Source organism: Myotis lucifugus, unplaced genomic scaffold (genome assembly GCF_000147115.1).
Source record: "Myotis lucifugus unplaced genomic scaffold, Myoluc2.0 scaffold_3185, whole genome shotgun sequence".
Classification (NCBI taxonomy): Eukaryota; Metazoa; Chordata; class Mammalia; order Chiroptera; family Vespertilionidae; genus Myotis; species Myotis lucifugus.
In genome coordinates, this window is record NW_005874233.1 from 1 (window position 1) to 16,926 (window position 16,926).

Consider the following 16,926-nt stretch of genomic DNA (forward strand, 5'->3'; position numbering starts at 1 on the left):
CCACGCAAACCCTAGGGGGCAGCAAAGGCTCGCAGATTTCTCCTTACTGTATTTTTTTTTTAATGAATTGCTCTATCACTCTTAGAAATTTAATGTTGAGTGATTTTATAATCCGAACTAGACTGTACGACCAGAGACCCTGTTTGTCATTTCCTTCCAGAAATAGGTTTACCACCCTCTCCGCTCTCCCAAGGTCATTTCCAGAAAGGCCAGAGATTTCCCTCGTGCTGGGAAGGCTGTGCCCAGGCCGAGTTGAATGAGGAGCTGGCGGGGCGGGATGGACAATGGCAGAGCCGGACACCCGGTGCGGGGGGCGGGGAGCGGAGGCTTAGGTGGGCCACGCGGATTCCTCAGACCCCTGCCCCCTGACTCTCTCCAGCTCGCTTTCACTTAAATGGCTGTTGAATTAAAAAGAACGCCCTAGGCGATTGGCAACCTTCTGCAGCCTTGCGCAGCGCGCCGCGAAGGAAAACGGTCCGGCCGGGGGTGCTGCCTGCATGGGGGGTAAGGGTCGGGTTTCCACCCACCCACTATCCACCCGGGACCCCGGACCCTGCAGAACTGACAAAAGACTGGCCTTCCGAAACGCACGCTCTGATCTTCCAGGGGAAGAAGCATGGAGGCTCTTTCCCTATCGATCAATCTATCATCTGTCTGTCTAATGATCAATCTATCATCCTTTGTCCCGTTTTCTAGTCTGTCTGCCTTCTTTATTTCCTCCTTTTCTGTCCACCCCCCTGTCCCTCTGTCTCACTTTCGTTCCTGCATTTTCTCGAAAGGACAGGAGGAGGTAGGCAGCCGGGCTTCATTCACCCCAGGCAGGCATTTCTGCTGGTGGCCTTGCTTCTTGTTCTGGCCTCTAAGATGCCCTTTCACGGCTGAAGTTCGCTGCTCTGCTCAACAAGTAGCAGCTTGCTGCAGATGAGAAATTCAATAAAAATGAAGGCGCGGAAAGATAGGGTAGGAATGTGGGAAAACCAGATTGTCTAATTTTATCCTGGGTTTGTTGTGAGGGAATCACCATCTGTTGCCTCAAGGAGAAGTGTTTTGATTGCCCAGGTAAGGAAAGAAAAGACCTTTATGTATGATTGCTCATGGACTCACCTTCAAAGACAGGTTATTTTCTTTATGGACAAAACGTTTTAAATAACTAAACTCCAAATCATAGCATTTGAGAAATTGTAAAGCTGTTAAAGTCAAACAGCTCAATGCCCTGTTGTGAGTTTGTCTGTGAAGGTGATATCTTTATTGTCTCCTCACTGGGAAAGATTTGCAGGAGTAGAAATGCTTATTAAAGGCTACAGAGAGTTTAGCTCACGTGTTCTTAAGAGTTTTATTTCATATTGGTGTTGCAACAGTATCAAGGATGTGTCCCAGTGTGGTGGTTAAGTAAACTCTTAAGTTAGAAAGACCTAGATTTCTGTCTGTGTTCTCTCTACCATCTAACTTGCTGTGTGCTTTCCGGCAAGTTGCCTAGCCTCTCTGATCCTGGGTTTCCTCGTTTCTAAACGGGATTGCTGACAGGGTGGAGACAACACAAGAATAGTAGTTAACACAGAATACACCACCCAGTAAGTACATAATAAACAATACTTGAGGCTGATGAGGAGGAAGGGAATAGTTAGGCCTGATATACCCATGACATGGCACTGCCCCAGCAAGGGGTCTGCAAATGCTCGGATGTGCACGGGAAGGGACAAGCATTATTACATCACTGGCGTCCTTCTGGTCATAAAAAATCAGGAGCTACTTCTGAACTTTTGAATTGATTCAAACAAATAAAATCTGTCCTATGCCTATTCAGAATTGCATGTTTAGCTATTTTGTGCATTTTGAGATACTCTGAGGCTTACAATTACGAACAGTTTCAAATAAACACCAAACTGGTATGACCCTGGTGGATTAATGATTGCTTATTATTAAAAATAGTGTTCCTCAGAAGTCACTATAGTCCCTGGCTTGATCTGGATGTGGGTGGGTGGAGGGAGGAACTGAACCCTGGAGCCAATGTTTCACTGGGCTGTTTCAACTCAAAAGTGTGAGCCACAGGCTGGTATCACATGGAGTTCGTTACGCATGCAGGGTCCACCGAGACCTGCTGAATAGAACCTGCGTGTTAATGAGATCTGGAGGGGAATTCATGGGCACTTTCGGTTTGACCAGCCCTTTCTTAGGAATTTGAGTGCACCAATGTGTTTGTTTGTTTTTTTAATAGGTCTTGTGAAAACATGGATTTCTCATAAGCTGTCTTTACCTAGCCAAGTGAAAAAGATGTGTTATCACTTACATGACTGATTTTGATTCAAAATCTTTAGATAGCCAGAAGACATATTATCATTTGCTTTCTGTTTACAAGTAACAGAGAGCCCAGCCAGTGTGGCTCAGTGGTTGAGCCAGTCAACCCATGAACCAAGAGGTGATAGGTTTGATTCCCGGTCAGAGCACATGCCTGGGTTGCTGGCTCTATCCCCAGTAAGGGATGTGCAGGAGGCAGCTAATCGATGTTTCTCTCTCATCGTTGATGTTTCTTTCCCTCTCCCTCTCCCTCCTTCTCTCCTAAAATCAATAAAAACATACCTAAAACTAACAGAGAGCTAATATTTTAAGTTCTGCCAAGTCTGGATTCCAGTGTTCCTATTACCCCCTTGAGACGTTTCTGTTTTGATACTGCTTAGCTGAAATAGACACTATTTTGCTATATTTTTAGTTTTTGAATTTTCATACTGGAAGATGTCATTAATATTTATATGAGGAACATAATAATACATATGTATTATATTACAGATAGAGAAAGATTTTAATGACGTTCTTTTAAAATCAGCTTTATTAAGGCATAATTTGCCTACAACAGAATGTATTCAATGGTACATTTAAAATCTGTGTGTTTTATGCAATGACACTCCCCCCTTGGTCTATTAAAATCTGTGTGTTTTATTGTATGCGAATTATACAGTGGGGCCTTGACTTACGAGTTTAATTCGTTCCGAGACTGAGCTCGTTAAGGAGCTCGTTAACTCAAATTACTCTATCAACTCAATGCAAAAAATCAGCCGAGAGACAGCTGGTATCTCAAAAAACTCGTTAGTCGGGACACTCCTAAGTCAAGGCCCCACTGTACTTAATAAAGTGGATTCTTTTTAAAGGTATCATCAAGGATTGCCATGATTTGTTGCCTGCTGCTAGAATAGTTCAGAGAAGATCAAGAAAAGTCAGTAGAGAGGGAAAATGAAGGTTGACACATTGGGCAGGCACAGAAAATGAAAAGCCCAGTGGTCTTGGGAGAAATGAAAGACAAATTTAGAAGGCTTGAGACCCTTTGTATAATACTTTCTTGTCTTTAAAATTAAGATGCTGATTTAATATCTGGGGCACTGAGAATGCCGCGGATTTTTTTCAAGATGAGGCCAAAATAAAAAAAAAAAATAAACGTAAAAACGTTTTGCTCTGCAGGGTCTCCTCCTCGTGTTCTGATCTCTGTCCGCCCTTCGGTGCAGCAGACACCCGCATTTGCCACGATGCTCTCAGCCAGTGACTTTGCATCTGCTTCTTGGGATCTCGTGGTCCGAGTGGACCATCCAGATGAAGAGGAGCAGAAAGACGTCACCCTGCGAGTGTCCGGGGACCTGCACGTTGGCGGGGTGATGCTCAAGTTAGTAGAGCAGATCAGTAAGTTTCTGTTTTGTTCTGGTGTCTCTATATCTGAAACCCTCTCTGTTGCATCGCCGCTGATCTAAGTTGTCTGATCACCTATGTTTTTCTGATCCTTTATCTGGTAATGGCCCAGAGAGCCATCACCCTTCCCCCAAGAAGAAGAGAACTAAGGGGCCCCTAACAACCCTTGTAAAAACTTGAGTCCCTGGTGACAAACCAAAGCTTCCCGGTAGGTAAAATGCCCTGTTTCCACAAGAATGGGCCCATTCTACGGGTGACATCTAGGGTGACCGCAGGCTTTTTCGAAGGTGTTGGACTCCTGTTAGTGCTTGATTGCTCAGTGATAAAGTCATCTTGGTGCTAATTTGTCTTTTAACACATACCCACCCTTTGCTACTCTCTCTTCTTAAACAGAGAAAGAGAAATCTTCAGGGTCAGAGTTTCACATCAGGAGTCAACACAATCAACCTAGAATTTAATAATGTTCTGTATGCCTTGTATTTATTTCTATCTTCTAAGGCCATGGTTGTGGGCTCTTCGTTGACACTAGTGAAAGAAAGCCCAGTGAATTTTCCAAGTCATGTAACACCATCCAGGTCAAGAAATAGAACATTACTTGTTCCCCCACCCCCGTCCCATACCTGACCCCTCCTTGTCACTGCCCCACCAAAGGTAGCCACTAGGTTAAAAAGAGAGAGGGAAAGAGAGAGAAATCACTTTTTTCAAAGTAAATAACAACACTGGTGGCTCTTCATTTAGCAAAATAAAAGATTGACTATTGCCTCCAGCATCGATGAAGGGAAACGATTCAACGTTGTTGCCAACATTGAAGAAGGGGGCAGTTTCCGTGTTGATGCTCACTCTCAGAAAATACTCGGCTCTGATTTCAGCGTAGACACTTTGGATCCTGGGGATATGATGGTTCTGCTAAAAGAGCTGGGCATTACCGAGAAGGGTGACGAGTCGGCTTTATAGAACTTCCGTGCGGGTTCTGATTGGGCGCTGTGGATGTCCCCTTGTGATCCAGGGGGCAAGGATACATTTCTAGTGGAGAAATTATCTTGATTAAACAAAGCAGAGTGCTCCTGGTCTTCCCAGGAAGGACCATGGCGCTGGGAGATTGAAGGAAGAGAACTTCAGCATTTCAAGATGAACAGAATTTATGTATGTCTGTTCCTTCCGCAGTATAGAAGTATCAGTGATGGTAAGATTCAGTCTGTTTTCTACCTGTCCCGCCTTAGACTCTTTGAAGAGAAGCCAAAAATCATTGAGCCTTGGCTTGTACCAGGAGATGGGGCGCTGAAGAGCGGCCCTTTGTTTGCATTTTTGTGCACGATGGGATGACTGGCGTGCCCTCCCTCTCGCTGTACTTCACTGTGTTCTCTGTTTTTGCAGACATAGCCCAAGACTGGTCAGACTTTGCCCTTTGGGGGGAACAGAAGCGTTGCTGGCTCCTGAAAACACACTGGACCCTGGACAAATGTGGAGTCCAGGCAGATGCAAAGCTTGTCTTCACCCCTCAGCATAAAATGCTTCGCCTCCGCCTGCCGAACGTGAAGACGGTGCGATTGCGAGTCAGCTTCTCTGCTGTGGTGTTCAAAGCTGTCAGTGATATCTGCAAAGCCCTGAGTGAGTACCCCGGAGGGGCCCCTGTGCCCTTTGGACCTTTGGCAAAGGAGGGCAGGAAAATGCTGTGGGCTCCCAGAGTACGCCCTCCTTAGGAAGCACACTTTTCAAACCCAATTTTGCGGACTGGAGCCATTGAAGTGGCGTTAATCCAAATGGGACATTACTGAGATACTTCAGATTCATTTCCACAAAGCTTAAAACTGCTTCAAAAGAGATGTATACTCAGAAGAAACAAGCCCATTGCAATCCCTCAAATTCATTTCTCTTAGCCATAGTAAATCATCATTATATTTAAGACAAACAAAAAAAGAGTTCCATTAAGTCATTATCACCTTGGAGCCAATGCATCTTTATTAGTTTTGAGAGAATGGTGGAGTAATGTCTTCATTGCTTCTCTTACACTTGGCTCCAATAGCCCTATCCACAAAAATCCTATGCAGAAAAGTACACTTAATTATGGAATGGAACGAATTGATACCATCCCATAAGTTTAACAGACATTAAGGACAGTATCACCCAAACCCTTTCTCTTTTTTTGTGGGACTTCCTTAGTGGGAGCAAACCCTGCCTTGTGAGGGTGTTCTTATTTTATACTAGAGACCCTCAGCCTGGTGTCCCTCAGCCTGGCCTGTGCCATCTCGCAATCTGGGACCCTTTCGGTTTCGGCCTGTTCTGGCGGTCCGACATCCCCCAGGGATGTAATAGTGAACGAAGTGGCAAGTGGCCAGGGAGGAGCCCGAGCCCGGCCCGGCACCACACCACTCCCACTCATCCCGGCCCCGCTGCGCCTGCTGCCACTGCCGCAGAGGCAGGAGAGGCTTGCACCACCGCAGCTGTGCTCACCAGCTATGAGCCCGGCATCTGGCACCCGTCAGCTGAGTGGCACACCCACTGTGGGAACACACTGACAACCAGGGGGCAGCTCCTTCATTGAGTGTCTGCCCCCTGGTGGTGGTCAGTGCACATCATAGCAACTGGTCAAACGGTCAAGCGGTCGACCGGTCACTTAGGGTTTTATATAGAGAGATTATTTTGAAAGTGTGTAGGAAAATTCTTTGGTCCCAAGGCTAAGATCTATCTTCCCCATGAAGCTATAAACTGCTCACTCATTCCTTCAACAAACATGTATTAACTAGAGGCCCGATGCATGAAGATTCGTGCAAGAGTAGGCCTTCCCTTCCCCCAGCTGCTGGGCACTGGCTTCCCTCTGGCACCCGGGACCTGGGCTGCTTGCTCTGGCCGCTGCCACCAGGCACCCGGAACTAGGGCTGCTTTGCTCTGGCCGCTGCTGCCAGGCACCCGGAACTAGGGCTGCTTTGCTCCGGCAGCCACCAGGCACCCACCCAGGACCAGGCTGCTTCGCTCTGGCTGTCACCACCAGGCACCCGGGACCCAGGCTGCTTTGCTCCGGCAGCCACCAGGCACCCACCCGGGACCTGGGCTGCTTCGCTCCGGCCACCACCACTACCCACCCAGTTCCCTGTGGTTCCCCATTTGGTCCAGCAGTCATTCCGGTTGTGACGCTTATGGCCTCTGGCCTTTTGTAATATAGGATTAGGCAAGCATTGTGGTGAATACTAAGGGTATGTTAGTCATAAAAAGTAGCCCAAATCTCTTCCCTCCTGAAACTTACATTCCAGTGTACAGAGACAGAAAATAAATAATAAATGGAAAAACTAAGATGTTAAAAGGAGATAGTAGGGCAAAAGGAAAAAGTGTAATAGTATACATATGCTTGGGAATGCCAGTATTGGGCATTGGAGGCTGGTATGTATTTAACAGGGTGAAGAGAGAAACCTTTTATTTTTTAGCATGCCCAGCACAATGCCTGCACACATTAGCTGTTAATAACATGAGTGACAGCTCTAACCGGTTTGGCTCAGTGGATAGAGCGTCGACCTGCGGACTCAAGGGTCCCGGGTTTGATTCTGGCCAAGGGCATGTACCTGGGTTGCGGGCACATACCCAGTAGGGAGTGTGCAGGAGGCAGCTGATCGATGTTCCTCTCTCATTGATGTTTCTAACTCTCTATCCCACTCCCTTCCTCTCTGTAAAAAATCAATAAAATATATTTTTTTAAAAAATATAAATAAATAAATAACATGAGTGACAAGTGAACGGAACCTCCCATTATGGAATGTAAGTTCCAAAGTGTCCCTGCTGCTCGGTGAGCAAGTGGCAAACACCAGGCACCCTGATTTCAGTAACGTTCTCATGAGGATTGGAAAACCATTTCTTTTTTGTGGGACTTAATAAATGATTGAATTACACCAAATGTCGCAGTAGTCTGGAAGCACACATCATACCTGGAACCAAACCCTTGAGGTTTTGAAGTAAATAGAAGCAGTCAGATGTTCTTCTCTTTTCCAGATTATCTATCTTCATGGCAGTTCTAAAAGGCCCAACTGGCATTTCTACTAATCTCTTTCTATCTGATGAATAGAAGGTAGATCAAATTCACCAACATGATGGGTTTTCCCTCAAGGAAAAGGAAAGGCAAATGTTAGGCTCGGAGATAGGGTTTTGTTTGTTTTGTTTTGTTTCTGATGTTTACCACTGTACATCTTGATTCATCTCTAGGTTTTGTGTATAAATTATGCATTTGAAGTGGTCACAGGTGCCTGCTGCAACCTGATGATCGGCCATCCTTAGCTACTGGGGAGAGAATCGAGCTGAACTACCAGCCTCAGACTCAGCATGAAGCAGTGTTTGAGCTGAGAAGTAGGAGGAATCAGTTCATTTACCTCCAGGAGAGCTGCCCAGAGACGAACATCCACATTCCCTGGCTTTTCCCTGGGATCATAGCAGCTCAATGCGGTTAACGGCAATGATAAATGTATTTCATTAATGGAGGAAAATGGGGATAATCTTCATTTCTCCAGAAGCAGACCCTGAGATAAGGATTCCAGTGCAGATATTTATTTATTTGAGGGGCCGGGGGGTAGTGCCGGGGAACACTGATAACGAATGGGGACGTGAGACTGGGCAGAGAAGGCCACCAATAAGAGATTGTCCCAGCAGAGACATGCCTCAGAGCCATCCCACCCAAGGGCCGAGGGAGCTGGGTGTTAATATGCCACTCATCAGTCACCGGGGCTGCGCTTGGAGAGCATTCATTCTCTGAACTCGTGTGGCCGGTTGCGCTGTATCTGGGCAGAGTAGACTCCGGTGTTCAGAGCAAGCCCATGGGCAGACAGACACATGTCCTAGCTGCCATTGGTAGTCAAGTCAGAGTGCACTGAAAGGGTGAGGCCAAGAAGAGGCGGGCAGGCACCAACGATGTCTGCCACAGGGATGAAAGTAGCAGCTGGGCATCATGTAAGAAAAGGGCTCTCTGGATCTGTGGTCCATGAAGAAAAAGGTGGGGCCCTTGGCTGTTGATTAAAAAACTGAATAAAAAAAGATAAGGAGGGAGGGGGTGCAGAAGGGAGAAAGAAAGGGAGGAAAGAAGGAGGGGAAATTGGTAGTAAGTAGGTGGCATAAGAATAGCAAAATTCTGGTTGATTTAGATACATTTGAAATATTTTCACAATAAATCAAAAAACAAAATAGAAGTTTTACTAGACTAAATCTCCCTCCACTATTTTACCTTCCTATACCCTTATTGATGGGGGGGATAGGGGAGGTCTTATTCTCCTCTGTTTCTTTAAAAAGTAGTGCAATCTAGTTCTATTACTTCTCCGGAATTTCCTGAGAAATGGTTTCAATTGCCCAACAGGAATTTTTATTTTATTTTATTTTTTTTAACTTTTCAGTTTTTCTTTTTTGTTTTTTATACTTATTTATTAGATATTAGAAGACCAGAAGAACTTTCCTTGTTAAAGCCTTCTAGCGACTATTTTAAAAAGAAGAAGAAAAAAGACAAGAACAATAAGGAACCCTTAATTGAAGACATTTTAAACCTGGAGAGTTCTCCAACAATTTCTGGGCCACCAGGTAAGAATTGTGACAGGTGCTTTGTTGTTTTAATTCATTCTTAAAGCTGAGAGTTTCTTAAATTTTTTTTTTATTTTTTTAATCCTCACCCGAGATTATTTTTTTCATTGATTTTTAGACATAGTGGAAGGGACAGAGGAAAGAGGGAAGGAAAGAGGAAAAGAGAGAAAGAAACAGAGTGAGAGAGAAACATCAATGGGAGAGAGACACATTGATTGGTTGCCTCCCACTCATGCCCCGAGAATTGAACCTGAGACCCTTTGGTCCTCAAGCCAACTCTAACCACTGAACAACCCAGCCAGAGCAAGAGTTACCTCAATTTTTAAATCCTAGGAACTCTCCTCCCCTCTGCTCTGTCTTTCCTCTTGTCCCCCCCTTCTCCTTTCTCCCCCAAACAAAGAAGGGCTAAAATTGCAAGAGTCCTATGATGAGGAAAGGATATCCAATTAATTCTAGAACAGAATCTTTTTTGACAAGATATGCTTTATAGCTCATTATGTTAATTGCATGTATTATGTTTCTGATGAATTAGAAACCTTAATAGAACTGGCTGTGAATTTGAGGGAGGAAACAGATTATTTGGATCACTCAAATATACTCCTGTTTTCCTGGTTCAATCTTCCTGTGACTCTTGTATGAATTCCATTTAAATTTTGCACTGGACATGTAACAGGAGAATAGGTAAAAATTCTAGAAAGGCTTCATTCTTTTCTTTTTATATAAGAATATAAAAAGCTAGCTTGTTTGCAACGTTTGAGGGTTTTCTTGCATAGTATATTCCAGTGCAAAGAATGAAAGGAATTATTTGCACTTTTCTTATGCAAAGTAAAGGCAGATGATATATAAACCATTAATTAGCTGGGTTCTTAAAATTGGCAAGTACTGCTATTTCTTTAAAGAATTTGCCCAAAATATAGTCTGTACATACATTCTGTGAGATCTCTGGTTCTCTAATAGCGTGAAAACTCACAGCTATAGCAGAGGCATTTTGAATTGTTGAGAAGGACATAGTCTCCCACACTTGTATGGGTTGACTGTGGAATCTTGTATAGCCTGTCAGTTCCCAAGTTTTCAGTAGCTAAACATTCAGGCAAGAGCTTTACCCGTGTATAACTCCTCCCGCATCAGCCATGACTCCTCTGATTATTTTAAATGTTACAACTATTTAAATTCAAAATCCATTTCAGTGTCAGCAATCTGTACTTGTTTTTCCAGAGATTTCCGCTCCCTGAATCTCATATCCTAGTGTGTGTCCCCCTTTGCCTTACAGTAAGTCCTGGCTTGTACAGTAAAACCATGACTCCCACGTATGACCCCGTCAACGGAACGCCGGTGTCATCCACCATGACGTGGTTCAGTGACAGCCCTTTGACCGAACAAAACTGCAACATCCTCGCATTCAGCCAACCCCCGCAGTCACCGGAGGCGCTGGCTGATATGTACCAGTCTCGGTCTCTGGTCGATAAAACCAAGCTTAACGCAGGGTAAGGATGTGGCTCCGTGTTGCTTCTCTGTGAACTGGCACTGATGTAGCAAGAGAGATACCACAGAGATGGGGAGAGGTTGTTTATTTTTTAAATTAGGGTGCCTGGGGATGGCACACTGCTAGCAAAAGTCAGGACTGATTATAGCAACAAAAAGGAAAAAAACAGGCCTTTGGTCATTTCAATACATATAAAGTGTGACGTCCCTTATGTGTTGGGGTAACCCAATGGTTTACCATATGCGAATACGAATTCTTTCCCCCTGAGGTGTGCAAAGTGTATTTTATGGGAGGTCGAGCAGTTCATAAGTGGGTTGGAACCCATGGGTCAGGGGGAGACCCAAGGTGGCCCACCTGCCCACACTGTCTTGTAGAATGCCGCTTCTCTCTGCAGCGGTTCTAGAGCAAGTCCTTCCGCTTTGCCTCAAGCGGGCTCAGAAGACACACTCAAACTATTTCTCAGACCACTGGCTCTTTTCACTCCCCACTGTTCACCAAATAAAGTCAGCTTGTGGGCAGCATTCCACTCCCTGTGACATCTGGCCCAGCACTGTCTTCCTGTCCTACTGTGTACCCGCCCCCATGGTGCCCCCGAGGCCTCTCCTCCCCTCCTGCTCTCCCGTCAGCCCTGCTCATCCTTTACGGCCCAGTCACTCTCTCCTTCGTAGATGTCACCATTCAAGATCATCACTTCTCTGTAGTTCTGTTCTCATACTTTGCTTGCCCAGCGTCACTCTCTTCCTTTATTAGGAGGCTTGGTCTCTCCCACTGGACCAAGGCCTTGGGGATGGAGATTGCAGCTTGGGGGCTAATTTAATAGAAGTTCAAGCCATTTTCCTTCAGTGTTTCTGGCTGGCATTCATGCCCACCTGGTCTTGTGGTTACTGTTTAATCGCCATCCCTCCACCTCTCACCATTACCCAGTGTGTGTGTGTTGTCAACCTTAGGACTAAACTATCCAGTATAGGAGCCACTAGCCACATGTGGATAGTTACATCTAAATTTGAATTTAATTAAAATGGAAATGTGGCACTAGCCACATGTAAATCTTCAAAAGTCACATGTGGCTAGTGGCTACTCTATTGGACAGGGCCATACAGAATGTTGTTGTAATTATAGAAACTTCTAGACAATACGATAGAGCCAGTTTTGGGTCGGACCACCTAGTGTAGGGGAGAGGCTGTGCGGGCACTCACCCGGTGTAGGGGAGAGGCTGTGCGGGCACTCACCCGGTGTAGGGGAGAGGCTGTGCGGGCACTCACCCGGTGTAGGGGAGAGGCTGTGCGGGCACTCACCCGGTGTAGGGGAGAGGCTGTGCGGGCACTCACCCGGTGTAGGGGAGAGGCTGTGCGGGCAGCCACCCGGTGTAGGGGAGAGGCTGTGCGGGCAGCCACCCGGTGTAGGGGAGAGGCTGTGCGGGCAGTCAGCAAGTGCAGATTCTCAGTCTGGCTCTACCACGAGGTACAGGACCTTAAGCATAAACAGAGTCACTGAGACTCTGTTTTAACATCTATAAAACTGAGAAAATAAAAACTGCTCTGGCTTCTTCACTGGGTTACTTTATGTAACCCAGTGTCAATGAGAAAAATAAATAAATACATAAATTATATATAAATATCTATACACACACATACATAGCATTGGGAAAGCTGTAAGATAAAATATAGATGTAAGCTAGTTTCAATTCCTCTCCCTTACTGGTTTTTGGTCACATTACTTACTCGGATTTTGTTCAAGGAGATGTGTATATATAATGTAAATATATATAACATATATTACATGGTGCATTGATTACATAGAACATATTATATAACATAGATAACATGTAAACATATTATATAATGCTGTAACATATATGTATAAAACTGATCAACTTTTGTAACTTATCTTACTGTTTTCTAGTTGGCTGGACTCCTCGCGTTCCCTCATGGAACAGGGCATCCAGGAGGATGAGCAGCTGCTGTTACGATTTAAATACTACACCTTCTTTGACTTGAATCCCAAAGTAAGATACTCTTTCTCTATTCTCTCTCTTTTTTAAAATATGAATCCATGGAAGTGTACAACTGAGTCATTTAGTCCTCAAAGTTAGGATTAACGTGTGTAATCTTCTGCTACCTCTTCAGAGTTAGATCAGTAAATGCCTTCTGCTTCCTCGTTTGCATTTTTGGGTTCTAGCGAGCTTGGTCAGCTGCCGCGACTGTGTGGGAGTCTCTGGGGGTCTTCGTGCCCAGCAGTGCATGCTCCCTCTCCATTCACAGGAACAATAAGAGAGCGTTCAGGGAGCCAGAGTGCTTAGGGTTTGGGAAGGAGGCGTTGTCAGGACCTAGGTTAAGAGCAGGTTCTCATGAATAAACCAGGACCCCATGATGGCGCACCGCAGACTCCCCACGGTGGCGATGAGCAAGAGGGGTCATCTATGTAAATAAAGACCCGGCCAGTCGCCAGGTCCCATCTGAGGTGTGTGTCTCCCACCTGAAGTTTACTGGGCAACTGATTCCTCTCCCTGGCCCTGATTTGCCCGTTCGTGCCGTTGTGAGTCAGCAGATAAATGGCCAAAATGTAGAAAATAGAAACTGGGTCCCTGCTTCTCTGAGTGCACAGGGCGGTTCATCGTACTGTTCCTGCCCAGTTTGGTGTTTGGCGTTGCTCTGTCCTTGTACTCGCTGCCGGGCACGTGTTCCACGGGCTTGCCTCAGGCCACCTGTTGAGCGCAGACCCTTTTCTCACCCACAGCAGTGTCACTGCCTCTTGTGGCACAGCCTTCCCCTCGGTCATTTTCTCCACGAACAGCCCTTCCTCATTCAAAGATTACAAAAAGTGTTCTCTTCATGGTTCCTCCTAATAGGTTTAGTTGTTATGTTTAGATTTTTTATAAGTCCTTTGAGATATAATTCACATACCATAGATTTCACCCGTTTACTCGGTACAGATGAATGGTTTTTCGTATATTCACTGAGTTGTGCAACCATCACCACCGTCTCATTTCAGAACACCTTCACCATCCTAACAAGAAACTCATTATCCACCAGGAGCCGCTCTCCATTCCCTCCCAACCTCCCGGCCCTAGGCAAGCGTCAGTCAGTCTTCCTTCTGTCCCTATGGATTTGCCTATCCTGGACGTTTCATATAGATGGGGTTATATAATATGTGGTACTTTGGGACTAGTTTCTTTCGTTAAGCATAATATTTTCAAGGTCAATTCATATTATACCATGAACCGGTATTTCGTTTCTTTTTATTGTCAAATAATATCCCATTGAATGTATGTGCCACATTTTATTTATCTATTCATCAGTTGATGGACATTTGGAATGATTCTACTTGGGGGTTATTATGAATAATGCTGCTAAGAACATTCATGTGCAGGTTTGGGTTTTGTTTTTTGGGTTGTTTTTTTTATTTCTTTTTATTGTGGTAAAACATACATAACAATTGCCATTTTAACCATTTTTTAATTGTTTTTTAAAGATTTTCTCCCAGAAAATAGCTTATCTTTTCTTTTTTTAAATTCCTCTCTGTAAAAATCAATAAAATATATTTAAAAAAAAAAAAAAAAAAACAATGAGAGAGAATCATTGATTGGCTGCCTCATGCACACCCCCTACTGGGGATCAGCCCACAACCCAGTCATGTGCCCTTGACCAGAATCAAACTTGGGACCCTTCAGTCCGCAGGCCGATGCTCTATCCACTGAACCAAACCAGCAAGGGCCATTTTAATCATTTTTAGGTCCACAATTCAGTGGCATTAAGTACATTTATAATGTTATGAAGCTACCACCATTGTCCATTTCCAGAACATTTTTTATCATCCTATACAAAAAGTCTGTACCCATTAAACAATAACTCCCCATTTAACCCTCCCTCCAGCCCTGTAACCTCTGTTCTACTTCCTATCTTTATGAATTTGCCTATTGAAGATACTTCATAAAAATGGAATCACACAATATTTGTCCTTTTGTGTCTGGCTTATTTCACTTAGTGTAATATCTTATAGTTGTAACGTGCATGAGAATTTCATTCCTTCTGAAGGCTGAAGGATATCCCATTGTGTGTATATACTACATTGTGTTTATTTATTCATCCATTTATGGGCATTGGGGTTGTTTCTGCCTTTTGGCTATTGTGAATAATGCTATGATGAGCACTGGTGTCCAAGTATCTGTTTGAGTCCCTCTTTTCCTTTTTTTTTTTTTTTCGCTATATACTTACAAGTGGAATTGCTGGATCATACTCTATGTTTAACTTTTTGAGGAGCTACCAAACTGTTTTCCATAGAGGCTGCACCATAGTCCCACCAGCAATGAATAAGGGTTCCAATTTCTCCACATCCTCAGTAACATTTGTTATGATCTGTCTTTTTCATTAGAGCCTAGTGAGTGTGAAGTGGTATCTCGTTGTCTATCTGTAATTAATATTTTTGGGGTGATGAGAGATTGTTTTTTTTTTATTTTGGATTTTTATTTTCCAAATGTCAAGGCATTGTTAACACTATAGTCTTGAATTCTTTCTTCCCCTGCTGCTATAAAATGCCATTTTTATTTTATATTAAACTTATATACATATATAGGTCTGTTTCTAGATACTGTGTTATTGACATTTTGTCTATCACTATACGAATACCACACCATTTTAGTTGCTGCAGCTTTATAATATGTTTTAATGTCTGGGAGGACAGGTGTCTTCCCAATATTGTTCTTTTTCAAAATGTTCCTCATGATATTCAAAATTCGTGCGAGGGGCTCGGCTCTCGCAGCACTGGCTGCCTCGCCCACTGTTCGTTCCAGAAGCTCTTTCTGCCGTCCACATCTCTGTATTATAGAGGATTGTTTTTTCCAGCTTAACTTAAAAATTAGCTTGTATAAAGTTTTATTTAAAAATCCCTATCAGCCCTGGCTAATATGGCTAAGTTGGTTGGGCATCGTCCCATCCTGTGCATGGTTCAATTTCTGGTCAGGGCACACGCCCGGGTTTTGGGCTTGATTCCAGTGAGGGATATACAGGAGGCAGTAATCAATGTTATGCTCTGACACTGATATTTATCTCTCTCCCTCTTCCTTCCTCTCTCTCTAAAAATCAACAAAATGAAATAAAATAAAAATTCCTATCAGATTCTGATTAGGATTGCACTGAGTTTGCAGATCAGCAATCCCTCCTCCTTTTATTGGTTATCACATAAACCAATTTTACTGTCTGCTTTTCATACCAATAAGAATGTGATTAAAGGGAGGTGAAGTAATGGAATCTAAGATGGGTTAGTTGGGCCCCTTGAAGAAACCCTGGGAAATATTTTGAGAAAGTTCTAAATTCAGAAATAAAAAGAGCTGGGGCAGTGTGTCCCTTTTAGTAACCTGAACTAAAGTTCAGTGCATCTGTCTAACAAGGAACGGCCTGTCATTCCAGAATTTTGTATTGTGGAATATGACTGTGCCCCCTACACCACCACCACCACCCCCACCCACACACACGTAACTCTTTCTTTCTCTAGTATGATGCTGTCCGAATAAACCAGCTCTATGAACAAGCCAGGTGGGCCATTGTCTTAGAAGAAATTGACTGCACAGAGGAAGAAATGTTGATCTTTGCAGCACTGCAGGTATGGGAACTTCAGTACCTCCTCTCTGGAAGGAGACAAAGCAAGTTTGTTTTGCTTAAGTTTCATGGTATTTATACTGGCCTTTTCTTGGAAGAAAGCACTAAAAATGAGGGGAGTGAATTAGAATTTTTTTTTTTTTTTTACAGGGGGAGCGCGATGGTGCTCCCCGGCACTTTTAGGGAAAGAGAGGCCCCCCCCCCCCCCGGCACTTTTGGGGGGGGCCGGCGAGAAGAGAGCGGTCGCGCTCCCCCGGCACTTTTGGGGGGAAGATAGGAGGCACTCAAAGGGTTAAAAGCAATTTAGCCCAGGATGCGCCCGTTAATGGAACGGGTCATTAATTATGGAAAGTTACCTCCGCAGTCAGCAGGAGCAAATGCCCCACAGAAATGCCGTTTGAACAGCCCGGTTCGACCAAGTGTGGTCGCAATGTCACAGCAAAAGGGCTGCCGGAATCACACCCGCCCTCCCCTCCCCTCCCCATCCATCCCGACCAGAACCCATCCCGCTCGCACCCCACCTCCCCGAAATCCTGCTGTTTAAACTTTGGCAAGCGACTAACTCCCTAACTTGTGGCAACTTTTTACCTTCCTGTCTGGAGAGTTGGTGGGGGAGGGGGGACGCACTAGGAT

At 44.5% G+C, this 16,926-nt stretch overlaps 1 protein-coding gene across 1 annotated transcript; it reads left to right on the forward strand.

The window, feature by feature from the left end:
- Positions 1 to 3,454: 3,454 nt before the first annotated feature.
- Positions 3,455 to 16,486, forward strand: LOC102417497 (fermitin family homolog 1-like; the record flags this gene model as incomplete). The annotated part of the gene is made up of 6 exons (XM_006108702.3): positions 3,455 to 3,666; positions 5,047 to 5,280; positions 9,070 to 9,216; positions 10,487 to 10,700; positions 12,602 to 12,704; positions 16,190 to 16,486. Coding segments are annotated over exons 1-6 (1,146 nt in total), but the record flags the coding sequence as incomplete, so codon positions are not given.
- Positions 16,487 to 16,926: the final 440 nt, after the last annotated feature.